General features: G+C 41.2%; 1 protein-coding gene across 3 annotated transcripts in view; it reads left to right on the top strand.

Annotated features, from left to right (window-relative positions):
• LOC140740518 (matrix metalloproteinase-15-like) overlaps window positions 1-12,720 on the top strand; it is a 72,819-nt gene that overhangs the window by 44,224 nt on the left and 15,875 nt on the right. For all 3 annotated transcript variants that reach the window (XM_073069732.1, XM_073069734.1, XM_073069733.1), the window contains 5 exons: window positions 1,326-1,448; window positions 2,962-3,269; window positions 5,006-5,167; window positions 8,532-8,764; window positions 9,478-9,616. In XM_073069732.1, coding sequence (XP_072925833.1) covers window positions 1,326-1,448; window positions 2,962-3,269; window positions 5,006-5,167; window positions 8,532-8,764; window positions 9,478-9,616 — 965 coding nt within the window. The remainder of the gene's footprint in view (window positions 1-1,325; window positions 1,449-2,961; window positions 3,270-5,005; window positions 5,168-8,531; window positions 8,765-9,477; window positions 9,617-12,720) is intronic.

Here is a 12,720-nt window from a genome sequence, read left to right as displayed (position 1 = left end):
AATTTATTTATTTATTTATTTTTCCTTTCTTCTATATTATGTATTGCATTGAACTGCTGCTGCTAAGTTAAAAAATTTCACGGCACATGCCGGTGATAATAAACCTGATTCTGATTCTGATTCCATGTGCATATGATTTTTGGATAATCTTATTGCAGTTTAGCTGATTTGGTATTAGTTGCATTTACTTCATACCGATTTCAGTGGATTATGACAAAAGAAATGCACTGATTTGTCATGATACTATATATTGTGGTAATACAGAGAGCACTTGAATGAAATGTCAGTGCAAAGGACTAATTGCTACACAAGAATATATAGGCCTGAAGATTATTCAGGATACCTAAGGGTTGAATTCTCAGCATTTTCCAGTAATCATTTTCTCCAAGCAGGCTCTGAAATATTTTGAATGATCCTATACTTGTGCATGGATATATCCAAAATGCATTGCCTAAGAAATTTAATGTTGAAGTGTCTGCTTTGACCTTGAATATTTAGCAAAGATGTAAAGATGTAATACAATTATAAACTTCATAATTTGGATAATGGTGATCCTTGATGACCCTTACCCTATCTGACCATATCTGTGGTTTAGTCTGTATTCCATCTATGTTAGAGATGCTGCTGAATTTCATCATTAATTTCTGCCTTCACAGAGAGAAAGTTCTGAAGGTAGGGATTTTCTGTGGTCTCAATATGGAATTTTATTGTCATAGGCAATATTGTGCAGCAGAGGATATTTTGTTCTGGCGTATTAAATGTAAGATCCAGTCTCTCATACACCTCAGTAATGAGTCAACAATGGCTCAGAGTGAACATTCACATTTGTCATTTAGCTCAATGACTAAAATTGGTGTGACCTTGGTCCTGAAGAACAGACATTGTAGTTTGAAGAGTTTTCCATTTGTCCTGTAGTATTAAGTCCTTCTCAGTAGGATGCTGGTTCAAGATAATATAAAAAGAGAAAAGTATCGGAGAGATTACACAACATTGCTTAACCCAAGTCTACACTGGAATTCGCTGTCTGATGGAGTCATCAGTTAGAATCATGGCTTTCATTGCATCAGCATCAGTCCTATCTTAATAATTTCCCGCAACAAATTTAGCTAATCAGGAAATCCAACTAAATGTGCTCAAAGCACAAATGAGGAGAGAACTACCAGTTGTTTATCTATCACTCAGAAAACATTATCCAAACAAATCCAAATCCAGATTTTGCAGAGGGAAGGAAGTAAAGTTCAGCATGATCTGACCAGTCATCAACATGGATTATGAGAGGAGAATGCAGATTCAACTTCTTTATTTTATGTGTTAATCTCTGACAGGTGGATGAAGAAACCCCGTTGTGGAGTTCCTGACAACTTTGGTACAGAAATCAAGACAAATTTACGGCGTAAGCGGTACGCCCTCACAGGGCAAAAGTGGAATTCAAAACATATCACATTCAGGTACTGAACTCAAGTCTCATGGAAATGTTACAGTAGGCTATGTGGTTGTAAACTGCAGCGTCTGTATTTGCTTAAATATTTCCTTGTCTAAGATCTTGTGATCATCCTCAGCAAAGGATATATCACATTATAATCAACACGTACAAACAAGCTGGATGAACTCAGCAGGTCGGGCAGTATCCGTTGAAACAAGCAGTCAACGTTTCGGGCTGAGATCCTTTGTCAGGACTGAAGAAGGAGGGGGCAGGGGGAAGGTGGGGAAAGGGTGAAAAACCAATCAGATGAAAGATCAAGGGGTGGGGGAGGGGAAGCAGGGAGGGGATAGGCAGGAAAGGTGAAGAAGGAATGTAAGGGGAAAGTACTATGGGTAGTAAAAGAAGGCAGAATCATGAGAGAGGTGATAGGCAGCTAGAAGAGGAGGCAGAGTGAAAGTGGGATGGGGGAAGGGAGACGGGAGGAAATTACTGGAAGCTGGAGAATTCGATGTTCATACCAAGGGGCTGGAGACTACCCAGATGGTATATGAGGTGTTGCTCCTCCAACCTGAGTTTGGCCTCATCATGGCAGTAGAGGAGGCCGTGTATGGACATATCGAAATGGGAATGTGAAGGAGAGTTGAAGTGAGTGGCAACTGGGAGATCCTGTCTGTTGTTGCGGACGTAGCGGAGGTGCTCGACGAAGCGGTCCCCCAATCTGCATCGGGTCTCGCTGATGTAGAGGAGGCCGCACTGGGAGCACCGGATGCAATAGATTACCCCCACAGAGTCACAAGTGAAGTGTTGCCTCACCTGGAAGGACTGTTTGGGGCCCTGAATGGTGATAAGAGAGGAGGTGTAGGGACAGGTGTAGCACTTGCGCTTGCAGGGATAAGTACCAGGTGGGAGTTCTGTGGGGAGGGACGTGTGGACCAGGCAGTCGCGGAGGGAATGATCCCTGTGAAAAGCAGAGAGGGGTAGAGAGGGAAAGATGTGCTTAGTCCCTCTCCAGCCCCTCGGTATGAACATTGAATTCTCCAACTTCCAGTAATTCCCCCTCCCCCGTCTCCCTTCCCCCATCCCACTTTCACTCTGCCTCCTCTTCCAGCTGCCTTTCACCTCTCTCATGATTCTGCCTTCTTCTACTACCCATAGTGTTTTTCCCCTTACATTCCTTCTTCAGCTTTCCTGCCTATCCCCTCCCTGCTTCCCCTCCCCCACCCCTTGATCTTTCCTCTGATTGGTTTTTCATCTGGCACCTTCCCCCTCCCCCACCTTCTTTATAGGGCCCCTGCCCCCTCCTTCTTCAGTCCTGACAAAGGGTCTCGACCCGAAACGTTGACTGCTTGTTTCAACGGATGCTGCCCGACCTGCTGAGTTCATCCAGCTTGTTTGTACGTCTTGATTTGACAACAGCATCTGCAGTGTACTTTGTGTGTACTATCACATTATAATGATTGGCCTTTGAGTTCAAAATCTTATTGCGAAGTTTATGGTGATGCAGAGTTCTTAAAGTAAGATACTTTTTCTTCTTGCAGTATCAATAACTATACACCCAAACTGGGAAAACATAAGTCGCTCCAGGCTATCCGCCAGGCTTTTGCCGTCTGGCAGAAAGCTACACCGTTAACCTTTGAAGAGATTTCGTATTTCGATATCCGATATGGCCGCAGGAAGAATGCAGACATCGTAGTCTTCTTTGCCTCTGGTTTCCATGGTGACAGTTCCCCATTTGATGGGGAGGGTGGTTTCCTGGCTCACGCCTATTTCCCTGGCATTGGAATGGGTGGTGATACACATTTTGATTCAGATGAGCCATGGACACTGGGAAACACGAACCTTCAAGGTAAGAGCAGAATTTTTGTTCCTCTCTAAGGTGTGAAGGGAAAAAGTAAAGAGCAAATTTGGGTTTATGTTATATTTTCTTCATCTTCTGTACTGACTGATAGATTGTGATTGTAATCTCAATTTCTGCATTCTCTAACTTTCTCTGCTATGAATTATCTGCCCTATTTGACTCCCTCCCTCCTCCACCCTGCCCCACATCTTTCGTTCTTTACAAAATCACGTACTTATATTCATGGTCAACCTTTTGAGCCTGAAATCTTGCACTATCTCTCTGCCTCTATGGATTTTATCACGGACATGACCATCACTAAAACCACTTATTTTCATTTCCAGCCTGGGTTTCCAATTTCTGTTTTTACATTTGGCCATAAGTATGGTTATATTTAGGACATCAAATCAAATGTTAAGAGGTATCTTCCCTTTTTGTAGGAAGGCGTGTTCCCTCTGTCTGGGAGGGTCAGCACTGTAGCAGTTTTGATTTAATTGATGTAATTTTTGCATGTGTTTGTAAGAATGTTGATAGGCTATGGAATACTCCATGCCTGGCAAAAGATCTACAGGTAGCACAATAGCATCTATTGGATGCCTCATTGTTCACCTGATGATGTCACCTTAATATCTGAAGGAACATTGGCGCAAGTCCATATCTCATCAGTGCAATGAACAACATACTTTACTGCTAAAATGTTCCATGTTTAATTCCAATGACAGGATTGGAGACCTCTATTTTAAAACACTGAAGTTCTGAGAGATAGACTATATTTTGATTTTACATTTGTTAGCTTTTCTTTGGCTATGCCTTGCTAAGGTGTTTATCCTTGGGAACTAATAAAATAAACCATATGTTTCTGAATAAAACTCTGAAGCCAATTAGTGTTGGATCTAGAGGATCTTCACCAGACATCAGGAATGAGACATTACGTTTAGTGGTCATGGCCATTTTACTATGTATCCCAACAACAAATAAAATGACCACACAGACAAAGATAAAGAAGTTGAGCTCTTCTCAGAGTCAGACTGGGGATCTGACTCTAGATCCCTGTGAAATAGTCAGATTCAAGTGGTGTGACAACTGCTGCAGAGGAACCTGAGGCGCTTCTAGAAAATACAGAATCAATTACTGGAAAATAATTTACTGAGGTTAAATAGATGATTATATAAAAATTATAAGCAAACACTAATCCAACATTAGCAAATGAAATTGTTACCATTAATGTATGTGTACATGAGGATAAATCACAAAGCAAAACAGGCACAGGCTCTAAATCTGAATCAGAGGAAATAAAATGTGGCGTTGCCAATTTCAGTTGACAGTCCCCGTCTACTTCAACTGCAGCCATTTAAAAGAGAGTGATTTTATCAGAGACCATTGTTAATTAGATTCATCTGAAGTAGTTTGTGAATGGGAAATAAATCATTTATCGTTGACAAATGAGCACTTCTTATATTTGTATAATGTTTCTCTGGTTTCCTGTCACAGCTGGCAATTCTCTGAATTATCAGTTATGTTTATTTTGCTGGATCTTTAGAAGAGGCGAGCCATATGAGTGCATTGTTCCAACTGCACCTTCCCTGATTCCAATGCTGTATTAATACTGAGTGACTTTATATAAAATCCTATTACTCTTACATTTTTTGTTATTCACTCAGGAGCCTGTATCTGATATGAAATATTTTTCTTGGCTTTTGGAGTTGACTGGTTACCAAAGCCTGATCATTATGTTTTGTCTAAAGGGAATGACCTGTTCCTTGTGGCGGTCCATGAGCTAGGCCATTCTTTGGGCCTAGAACATTCCAGCAATCCAAATGCCATCATGGCCCCTTTTTACCAGTGGATGGATACAGAGAAGTTTGAGCTTCCAGAAGATGATCTAAGAGGAATCCAACAAATTTATGGTAGGTCAGAGAGTATGAGAGTTGAATAATGTGTGCTAGGACGTATTCATTTTGTGACTTATAAATGGCAGAAATGCTTTAAAGAATCAGCTTGTTAATCATTCACCATAGTTACCCAGCTTCTGACCTGTTCTTGAAGTCACAATATTTATATGGACTGGTCCAGATAGATTCCTTGGTGACTCGGAGGTGTGGGTGTTTATGGTATTGAGTGACAGTGAATAAATTTCAGCAGAATTGGCTATACTCTTTCTTTGTTACTTGATACTAATCAATCCCACCAGGGATAGTCAGCCTGGCTTTGTGTGGGGTAGGTCACAACTTAAAAACTTGATGGAATTTCTATTGAGGAGATGGCCAAAGATGACTGACGGTAGGGCAGTCGATGTGTGCATAGACTTCAGTAAAACTTTCAATGACATTCCTCACGGTAGGCTGATCTAGAAAATTAAAGTACATGGGACGCATGAAGACTTTGTTGATTGGATGCAGAATTGGCGGGGCTACAGAAGAAAGGGGGTAGTTGTGGAGAAGAGTTTTTCTGACTACAAGTCAATGGCATTTAGTGTTCCACAAAAATCAGTGCGGGGACCACTGTTGCTTGTGATGTACATGCCGAACCATTCAAGCTGCCCAGTTCCATCGAGCTGCACTGAGACCATAGCCCTCTGTATCCCTACCATACGTATACCTATCCAAACTTCTCTTAAACATTGAAATTGAGCTGGCATGCACCACTTGTGCTGACAGCTCAATCCACACTCTGACAACCCTGAGTTTCCCATGTCCCCCTTAAACTTTTCACCTTTAACCCTTAAGCCATGACTTCTGGTTGTAGTCCCAAATCAATATATAAATGATTTGGATAAAAATTGTAGGTAGGCTGAGCAGTAATTTTGCAGACACTACAAAAATTGGCAGAGTTCTAGCAAGTGAGAAAGGATTTTGAAGGATTCAATAGGCTATAGATCAGTTAAAATATGGGCAGAGAAATAGCAGATGGAGTTTAATCTGGAGAAGTGTAAGGTGCTGCATTTTGGAAGGTCAAATTTAAGAGGCACCCCGGAAGTCAGTGTTGAGTCCTCTGCTCATTATTTATGTATATGATTTGGACGTGAATGTACATGGAATGATTGGAAAGTGTGCTGATGATAGTAAGTTTAGGGAGTCAGGTTGTAATGAATTACAAAGAGATCTAGATTAGTTAGGGAGGTGGCCTGAGGAACGATACATGGATTTTGTGCATGGCAACTGTGTGAGGTGATGCTTTTTAACTTACCATTTGCACCATGAGTGGAAGAGCACGGACACATGTTGTGGAACAGAAAGATCTGAGAATACAAGTTAGCTGAAAGTGGATACACAAGTAGACAGTGTAGTGAAGAAGGCGTATAGCATGCTGGCTTCATCAGCCAGGACATTATGTTTAGAAGTAGGGATGTTACGTTGCAGTGTTATATAAGTCGTTGGTGGAACTGCATTTGGAATATTGTGTATAGTTTGGTTACCCTGTTACAGGAGAGATATCAACAAGCTGGAGATGGTGCAGGAGATATCTATGAGACTGCTGACTGGGTTCGTCGTCTGAACCCTTAGTGCGTAGGTGGCACATGGGGTCTCAGCTGACTGGGTTAGAGGGCCTTTATTATAAGGAGAGATTGGCCACATTGGTTCTTTATTCCTGAGAGCATAGGACAATGAGGGGTGACCTCAAAGAAGTGTATAAAATCACGAGGGGTGTGGATAAGGTAGATTGTCGTAGGCTTTTCTGCAAGGTTGCGGCTTCCAAAACTAGAGGGCACAGATAGAGGAGAGAAGTAATATCTTTAGACAGAGAGCAGTTAGTACTTCAAATGAGCTGTCAGATAACGTGCTCAAGGGTGATACAATGGCAACATTTAAGAGCAATTTGGATAAGTACATGGAGGGGGAGGGATCTGGAGAGTTACAGGTAGGGAGGAAGCTGTGGTCAGGACCACTGGTCCAAAGGGCCTGTTTGTGTGCTGTATTAGTCTTTGACTCTATAAATGGCAGGGCTCTTGGAAACATTGATGTACAGAGGGATCTTGGGGATCTTAGGTGCATAGCTCCCTGAAAGTGGCAAGAGGAGTAGAAAGGGTGGGAAAGAAGGCACATTGCATACTTGCTTTATTTGGTCAGGGCCCTGAGTATTAAAATTGGGAAGTCATGTTGCAGCTGTATAAAACTTCAGTTTGGCCAGTTTTAGAGTACTGCGTGCAGTTCTGATCACTGCATTTCAGGAAGGATGTGGAGGCTTTGGAAAAGGTACAGAAGAGGTTCTCACCTGCAAGTATTAGCTATAGGGGGAGTTTGAGTGCTTGGATTGTTTTATCTGAAGATTCAGAGGCTGAAGGATGATCTAATTGATGACTGTAAAATTATGAGGGACATAAATAGGGATGAAAATGCCAAATACCAGATGGCATAGCTATAGGTGAAAGTGGGAACGTTTAAAGGGCATGTATGTGATAAGTTTTATTGCTGAGAGGGTGGTAGGTGCCTGGAATGTGCTTCCAAAGAAGGTCATGAAGTTAGACAGAATGGCAAAGTTTCAGACAGATGCAAGATTAGGCAGGGAATTGAGGGATATAGACCTCATGCAATCAAAAGTGCAGCTTAAATTGGTATCATGACTGGAGGGCCTGTTCCTCAGCTGTACTGTTCAATATGTAGACATGGAATGTGGACCAGGAATAGAGCTGAACACTGCATCGTTAATAAACAACCTCACTTTTCATGTTTGACAAAGCAACAGGAATGAGTTAGACCTCATTCAGTGATGTCCTTGGAAAAGGATGAATGACCTTTGAGAACAAGAAATATCTTCTATGTGAGCTATGACTCTAGCCAGTAGAGTCCTCGATGCTATTGACTTCTGTTTGCCAGGGATCCTTGAGGAATGTTTCTTTTTCCATATTTGGACCAACATTGTCATGAGGTCTGAATGTAATTAGCTTTTAAGGGACCAAAATGAGCAAGTTAATAATGACTAAGTGCTGCTTAACTGTGATCAAGGGCATATCCCATATATGTACATAAAGATGGGAGAAGGGTCATGGAACAGTAATTAAGCAGAAGTTAGTTTGCTTTTTGTGGACCAGATACACTGTATCTGTGTAAGTTTTCTCATTGTGTTGTGCACAATAAACTTTATGTTGTCTGTTGTGTGGTGTTGTTCATATTAAACAACAGTTGGTGTTGCTCCGGTTGTGTTTTTTTATACTCATTTATGTTGCTAATTTGAATCTCTTTGTCAATAAGTATCCATCTCTTCTCAATTCATCACAATTTTGTAAATGGTTGACATCTGCAAATGTTTGACTGATATTTTCATTGTTTCAAGGGCCACCAGATAGCAACCCGAGCCCCACAAATTCACTGCCAACTCTGACACCACGAAGACCAAAACAACCTGAGCGTGTGCCTCCCAAAACACCTGACAGAAAGCCAACACCAAGAGACCCTGATCCAGGCAACCCGGACTCCACAGATGGTACCACACAATACGGTCCAAATATATGTGATGGCAACTTTGATAGCATAGCAATGTTGCGGGGAGAGATGTTTGTGTTTAAGGTAAAGATGATTGAAAGTTGAATCACTGGCCTTCTGTTGTTTCCTTTCTGGTCAGCTATTTCTCAGTATCAATGACATAAAGAGCATTAAAAAGCTTGCACACAGCTTGGCACCACCCTTGTTGCAGTACACTATTAGTAGAAGCAAAATAATTGAATATATGTCTGCAGGCTGTCTTTCATTCTTTCTTCAGGTTATGCTAATGTAGATTGGAATAATTACAAAGCTGCTTTTCCTTAAAAAAAAGAGTCGGCAATGAAGTTGAAATTGTTTTTTTTTCAATCCAAGCCCCATTGCCAGCAACTAAACAGCAATAATGCCCTTGTTAATTCAGAGCACATAGCGTCTGCAACAATGTTAGTGGATTAGCAAGGATGAACTTATGAACATCAGTCAACTATCTTAAAGGGCAACAGAAATACTATTTCATGCTAACCCAATGTATTATTACACTTGCTGCATAGCAACCTTTAGGATTGTTAGATCCTCATAAGCAGAGATGGTTTTGATAAGTAGATTTGCTGAGTAAGTCTGGAGGAAGATGAATCTCAGCATTGTACGTGGTGACATATATGTACACTGATAATAAAATTTACTTTGATCTTTGAACTTTGGATCAAATAGAATCACATAAAGTTTAAAATGTTAAGGTTCTGCAGATCCCAAAATTCTCTGTGAAGGTGTGATGTGAGTTTGCTTTCCTGCCCAAACAGGGACTTTGGTTTTGGAGAGTTCGAAATAACCGAGTTTTGGACAACTACCCAATGCCTATTAACCATTTCTGGAGAGGATTACCACCCAACATTGATGCAGCATATGAACGACATGATGGAAAATTTGTGTTTTTTAAAGGTAGGTTAGGAATGAGTTTTCCATTTCAGTCTCGGGAAGTGAAATAGTGCACAGCTGGATGCCGCTGAACATTGAATGGAGGTATAAAAGGATGCGATGCAGTATGTTTAACATGACAGAGTGAAAGATGTTTGGAGGATAATAAGACCTTTCCTGGCCTGAATAAACAACTAAGCTTCTTGTTGTGACATGGGTATGTACCACTGCTGCCGTCCTCCTCACACCTTCTCCGTGAAAGCAGCCAGTTGCTTCCTACACTAGTTGAGTTGTGTGCCTCTTTCTCCTTCAAACTGCGTTTAGCAGTGGTTCCTACAAGGTGTTATTAATCTAGGATATTACCCTTGCTTGCTAAGTGCACCCAAATCCCATTTGTGGATTGTCCCTTTCTATCATGTGGACACCCCCAATTAGGCATTGCAGACTATGGAGGTCAAAATGAATTGATTCCCTTGAGGTTAGGTCAGAATCAGATTCGTTATCACTGACATATGTCATGACAGTGCATTACATAAAATATACCATAAATTACAGCGAGAAATGATATTAAAACAATTAAATAAGTAGTGATTGAGGCTCGACTCTGTTTCCTTCCAGGTTTCCTCCTTATCTGCATCCTCATCCCCTTCCCCCTACCAGCAACACAAGATTATTATAATTCTGCAGCCAGATTTATCATCAGTGCTGGAACTCCGAGCACAGACTTCAAATCGTCCTACGCTTATTGTTTCCCTTGATACAGACTCAACCTTTCCTGTCTGAAACCTGTGAAGTACATAGGGTTATGATGATAATGCATTGGTTAAACTACTGGAAAACAAGTCCTGAGGCCTGGATGAACAATCAGAGGTTTCACAACAGCTGTGAAAGTAAAATTCATAAAATAGATGTTAATGACCACAAAATTACTAAATGGTTGTAAAACCCAGCTTGGTTCCTAAATGCTTTTCAGGAGAGGAACTCACCTAATCTTACCTGGTTTAGCTTACAGTATATGATTCTGAAATGCCCTACTGAAGTGGCTGATTAAGGAACTCAGTTCTAGGAATCATGAGATGGGCAATCAATGCTGACCTTGACATTAACAGCCAGATTCCAACAAGGAAAATATAGATAATAAAGAGGATCTATCAATCATTACGGGAACTTACCATGCCCAGTTAAATTCTGTTAAGCCTCAAACAGATAAAACGCTTTAGATACAACACTGAGTCATGTCATCGGCAGGAATTCTATGATGACTCAGCAGTAGTTGAGTGTATAAAGGGAGGATGGAAGGATGAATATAGGACTCTGGTGGAGGACTTTGTCAAATGGTGCAAGCTGAATCATCAACAGCTCAACATCAATAAGACAAAGGAGAAGGTGATGGACTTTAGGAAGACTAAACCTGCACTGCTCCCTGTTACTATTGATGATAAAGACGTGGATGTGGTGTGGACCTACAATACCTGGGGGTGCACTTGGATGACAAACCTGAGTGGAGCATAACACAGATGCTGTGTACAAGAAGGGCCAGAGTCACTTCTACTTCCTGAGGAGACTGAGGTCCTTTGGAGTATGCAGGCCTCTCCTTCACATATTCTACCAGTCTGTTGTCACCAGTACAATCTTCTATGTAGTGGTGTGCTGGGGCAATGGTATTAACATGGGTGATGCCAACAGGCTCAACTGATTAGAAAGGCTGGCTCTGTTGTAAGAGTCAAACTGGACACACTGGAGGCGGTGGTAGAACAAAGGTCCCTCCAGAAAATCCTGGCAATTCTGGACAATGTTTCTTACCCTCTGCATGCCACCTTGGCTGAACAGAGGAGCACCTCATATGTTAACCCCTGTGTTCCCAGAATCATCCTCGTGAACCTCATCTGGACTCTCTCCAATGATAACACATCCTTTCTGAGATATGGGGCCTAAAACTGTTAACAATACAACAAGTGTGGCCTGACCAGTGTCTTATAAAGCCTCAGCATTATCTCCTTGCTTTTATATTCTATTCCCCTTGAAATAAATGCCAACATTTTATTTGCCTTCTTTACCACAGACTCAACTTGTATATTAACCTTCTGGGAGTCTTGCATGAAGACTCCTAAGTCCCTCTGCCTATCTGATGTTTGAATTTTCTCCCCATTTAGATAATAGTCTGCACTATTGTTCCTTTTACCAAAATGTATTATCATACATTTCCCAACACTGTATTCCATCTGCCACATTTTTGTCCAATCTTCCAATTTGTCTAAGACCCGCTGCATTCCATTGCTCCCTCAGCACTACCTACCCCTACACCTATTTTTGTATCATCCACAAACTTTGCCACAAAGTCATCAATTCCATTATCTAAATCATTGACAAATAATGTGAAAAGTAGTGGTCCCAATACTGACCCCTGAGGAACACCACTAGTCAACGGCAGCAAACCAGAAAAGGCTCCCTTTATTCCCACTCACTATTACTATTACTTCTATTACTTCTGTGGGACATATTTATCCTGCGCCTTGTAAACTATTCCCAGAAACCATCACACTATCCTCATATATCTTCAGCCATCTACACTATCCTTATGTACACTAAATGCATTTCTCTGTGGCTCTTTGTAAAATATTTTCAATGCTAAGCTATTAGCAATTGGTGAGGCCTAATTTGGAGTACTGTGTGTACTTATGGTCACCTACCTACAGAAAAGATAGAAAAAGTACAGCAAAACTTTACAAGGGTGCTGCTGGGACTTGAGGACTTGAGTTATAGGGAAAGGTTGAATAGGTTAGCACTTTATTCATGAGCGTAAGAAAATGAGGGGAGATTTGATAGAGATATACATTATTTTGCGGAGTATAGATTAGGTAAATTCAAGCCAGCTTTTCCCACTGAGGTTAAGTAAGACTAAAACTAGAGGTCCAAGGTTAAGGGTGAAAGGAGAAATGTTTAAGGGGAACTTCTTTGCTCAGAAGGTGGTGAGACTGTGGAACAGCTGACAGCAGAAGTGTTGGAGGCAGGTTCAATTTCAACACTAAATAGAAATTTGGCTAAGTGCATGGATGGAATGGGTAAGAAGGGCTATTGTCCAGCTGCAAGTCGATGGAACTAGGCAGAATAATAGTTTGGCATGGACT

Source organism: Hemitrygon akajei, chromosome 17, assembly GCF_048418815.1.
Source record: "Hemitrygon akajei chromosome 17, sHemAka1.3, whole genome shotgun sequence".
Classification (NCBI taxonomy): Eukaryota; Metazoa; Chordata; class Chondrichthyes; order Myliobatiformes; family Dasyatidae; genus Hemitrygon; species Hemitrygon akajei.
Note: the sequence above shows the minus strand (reverse complement) of the source record. Positions and strands in the feature narration are given on the sequence as shown.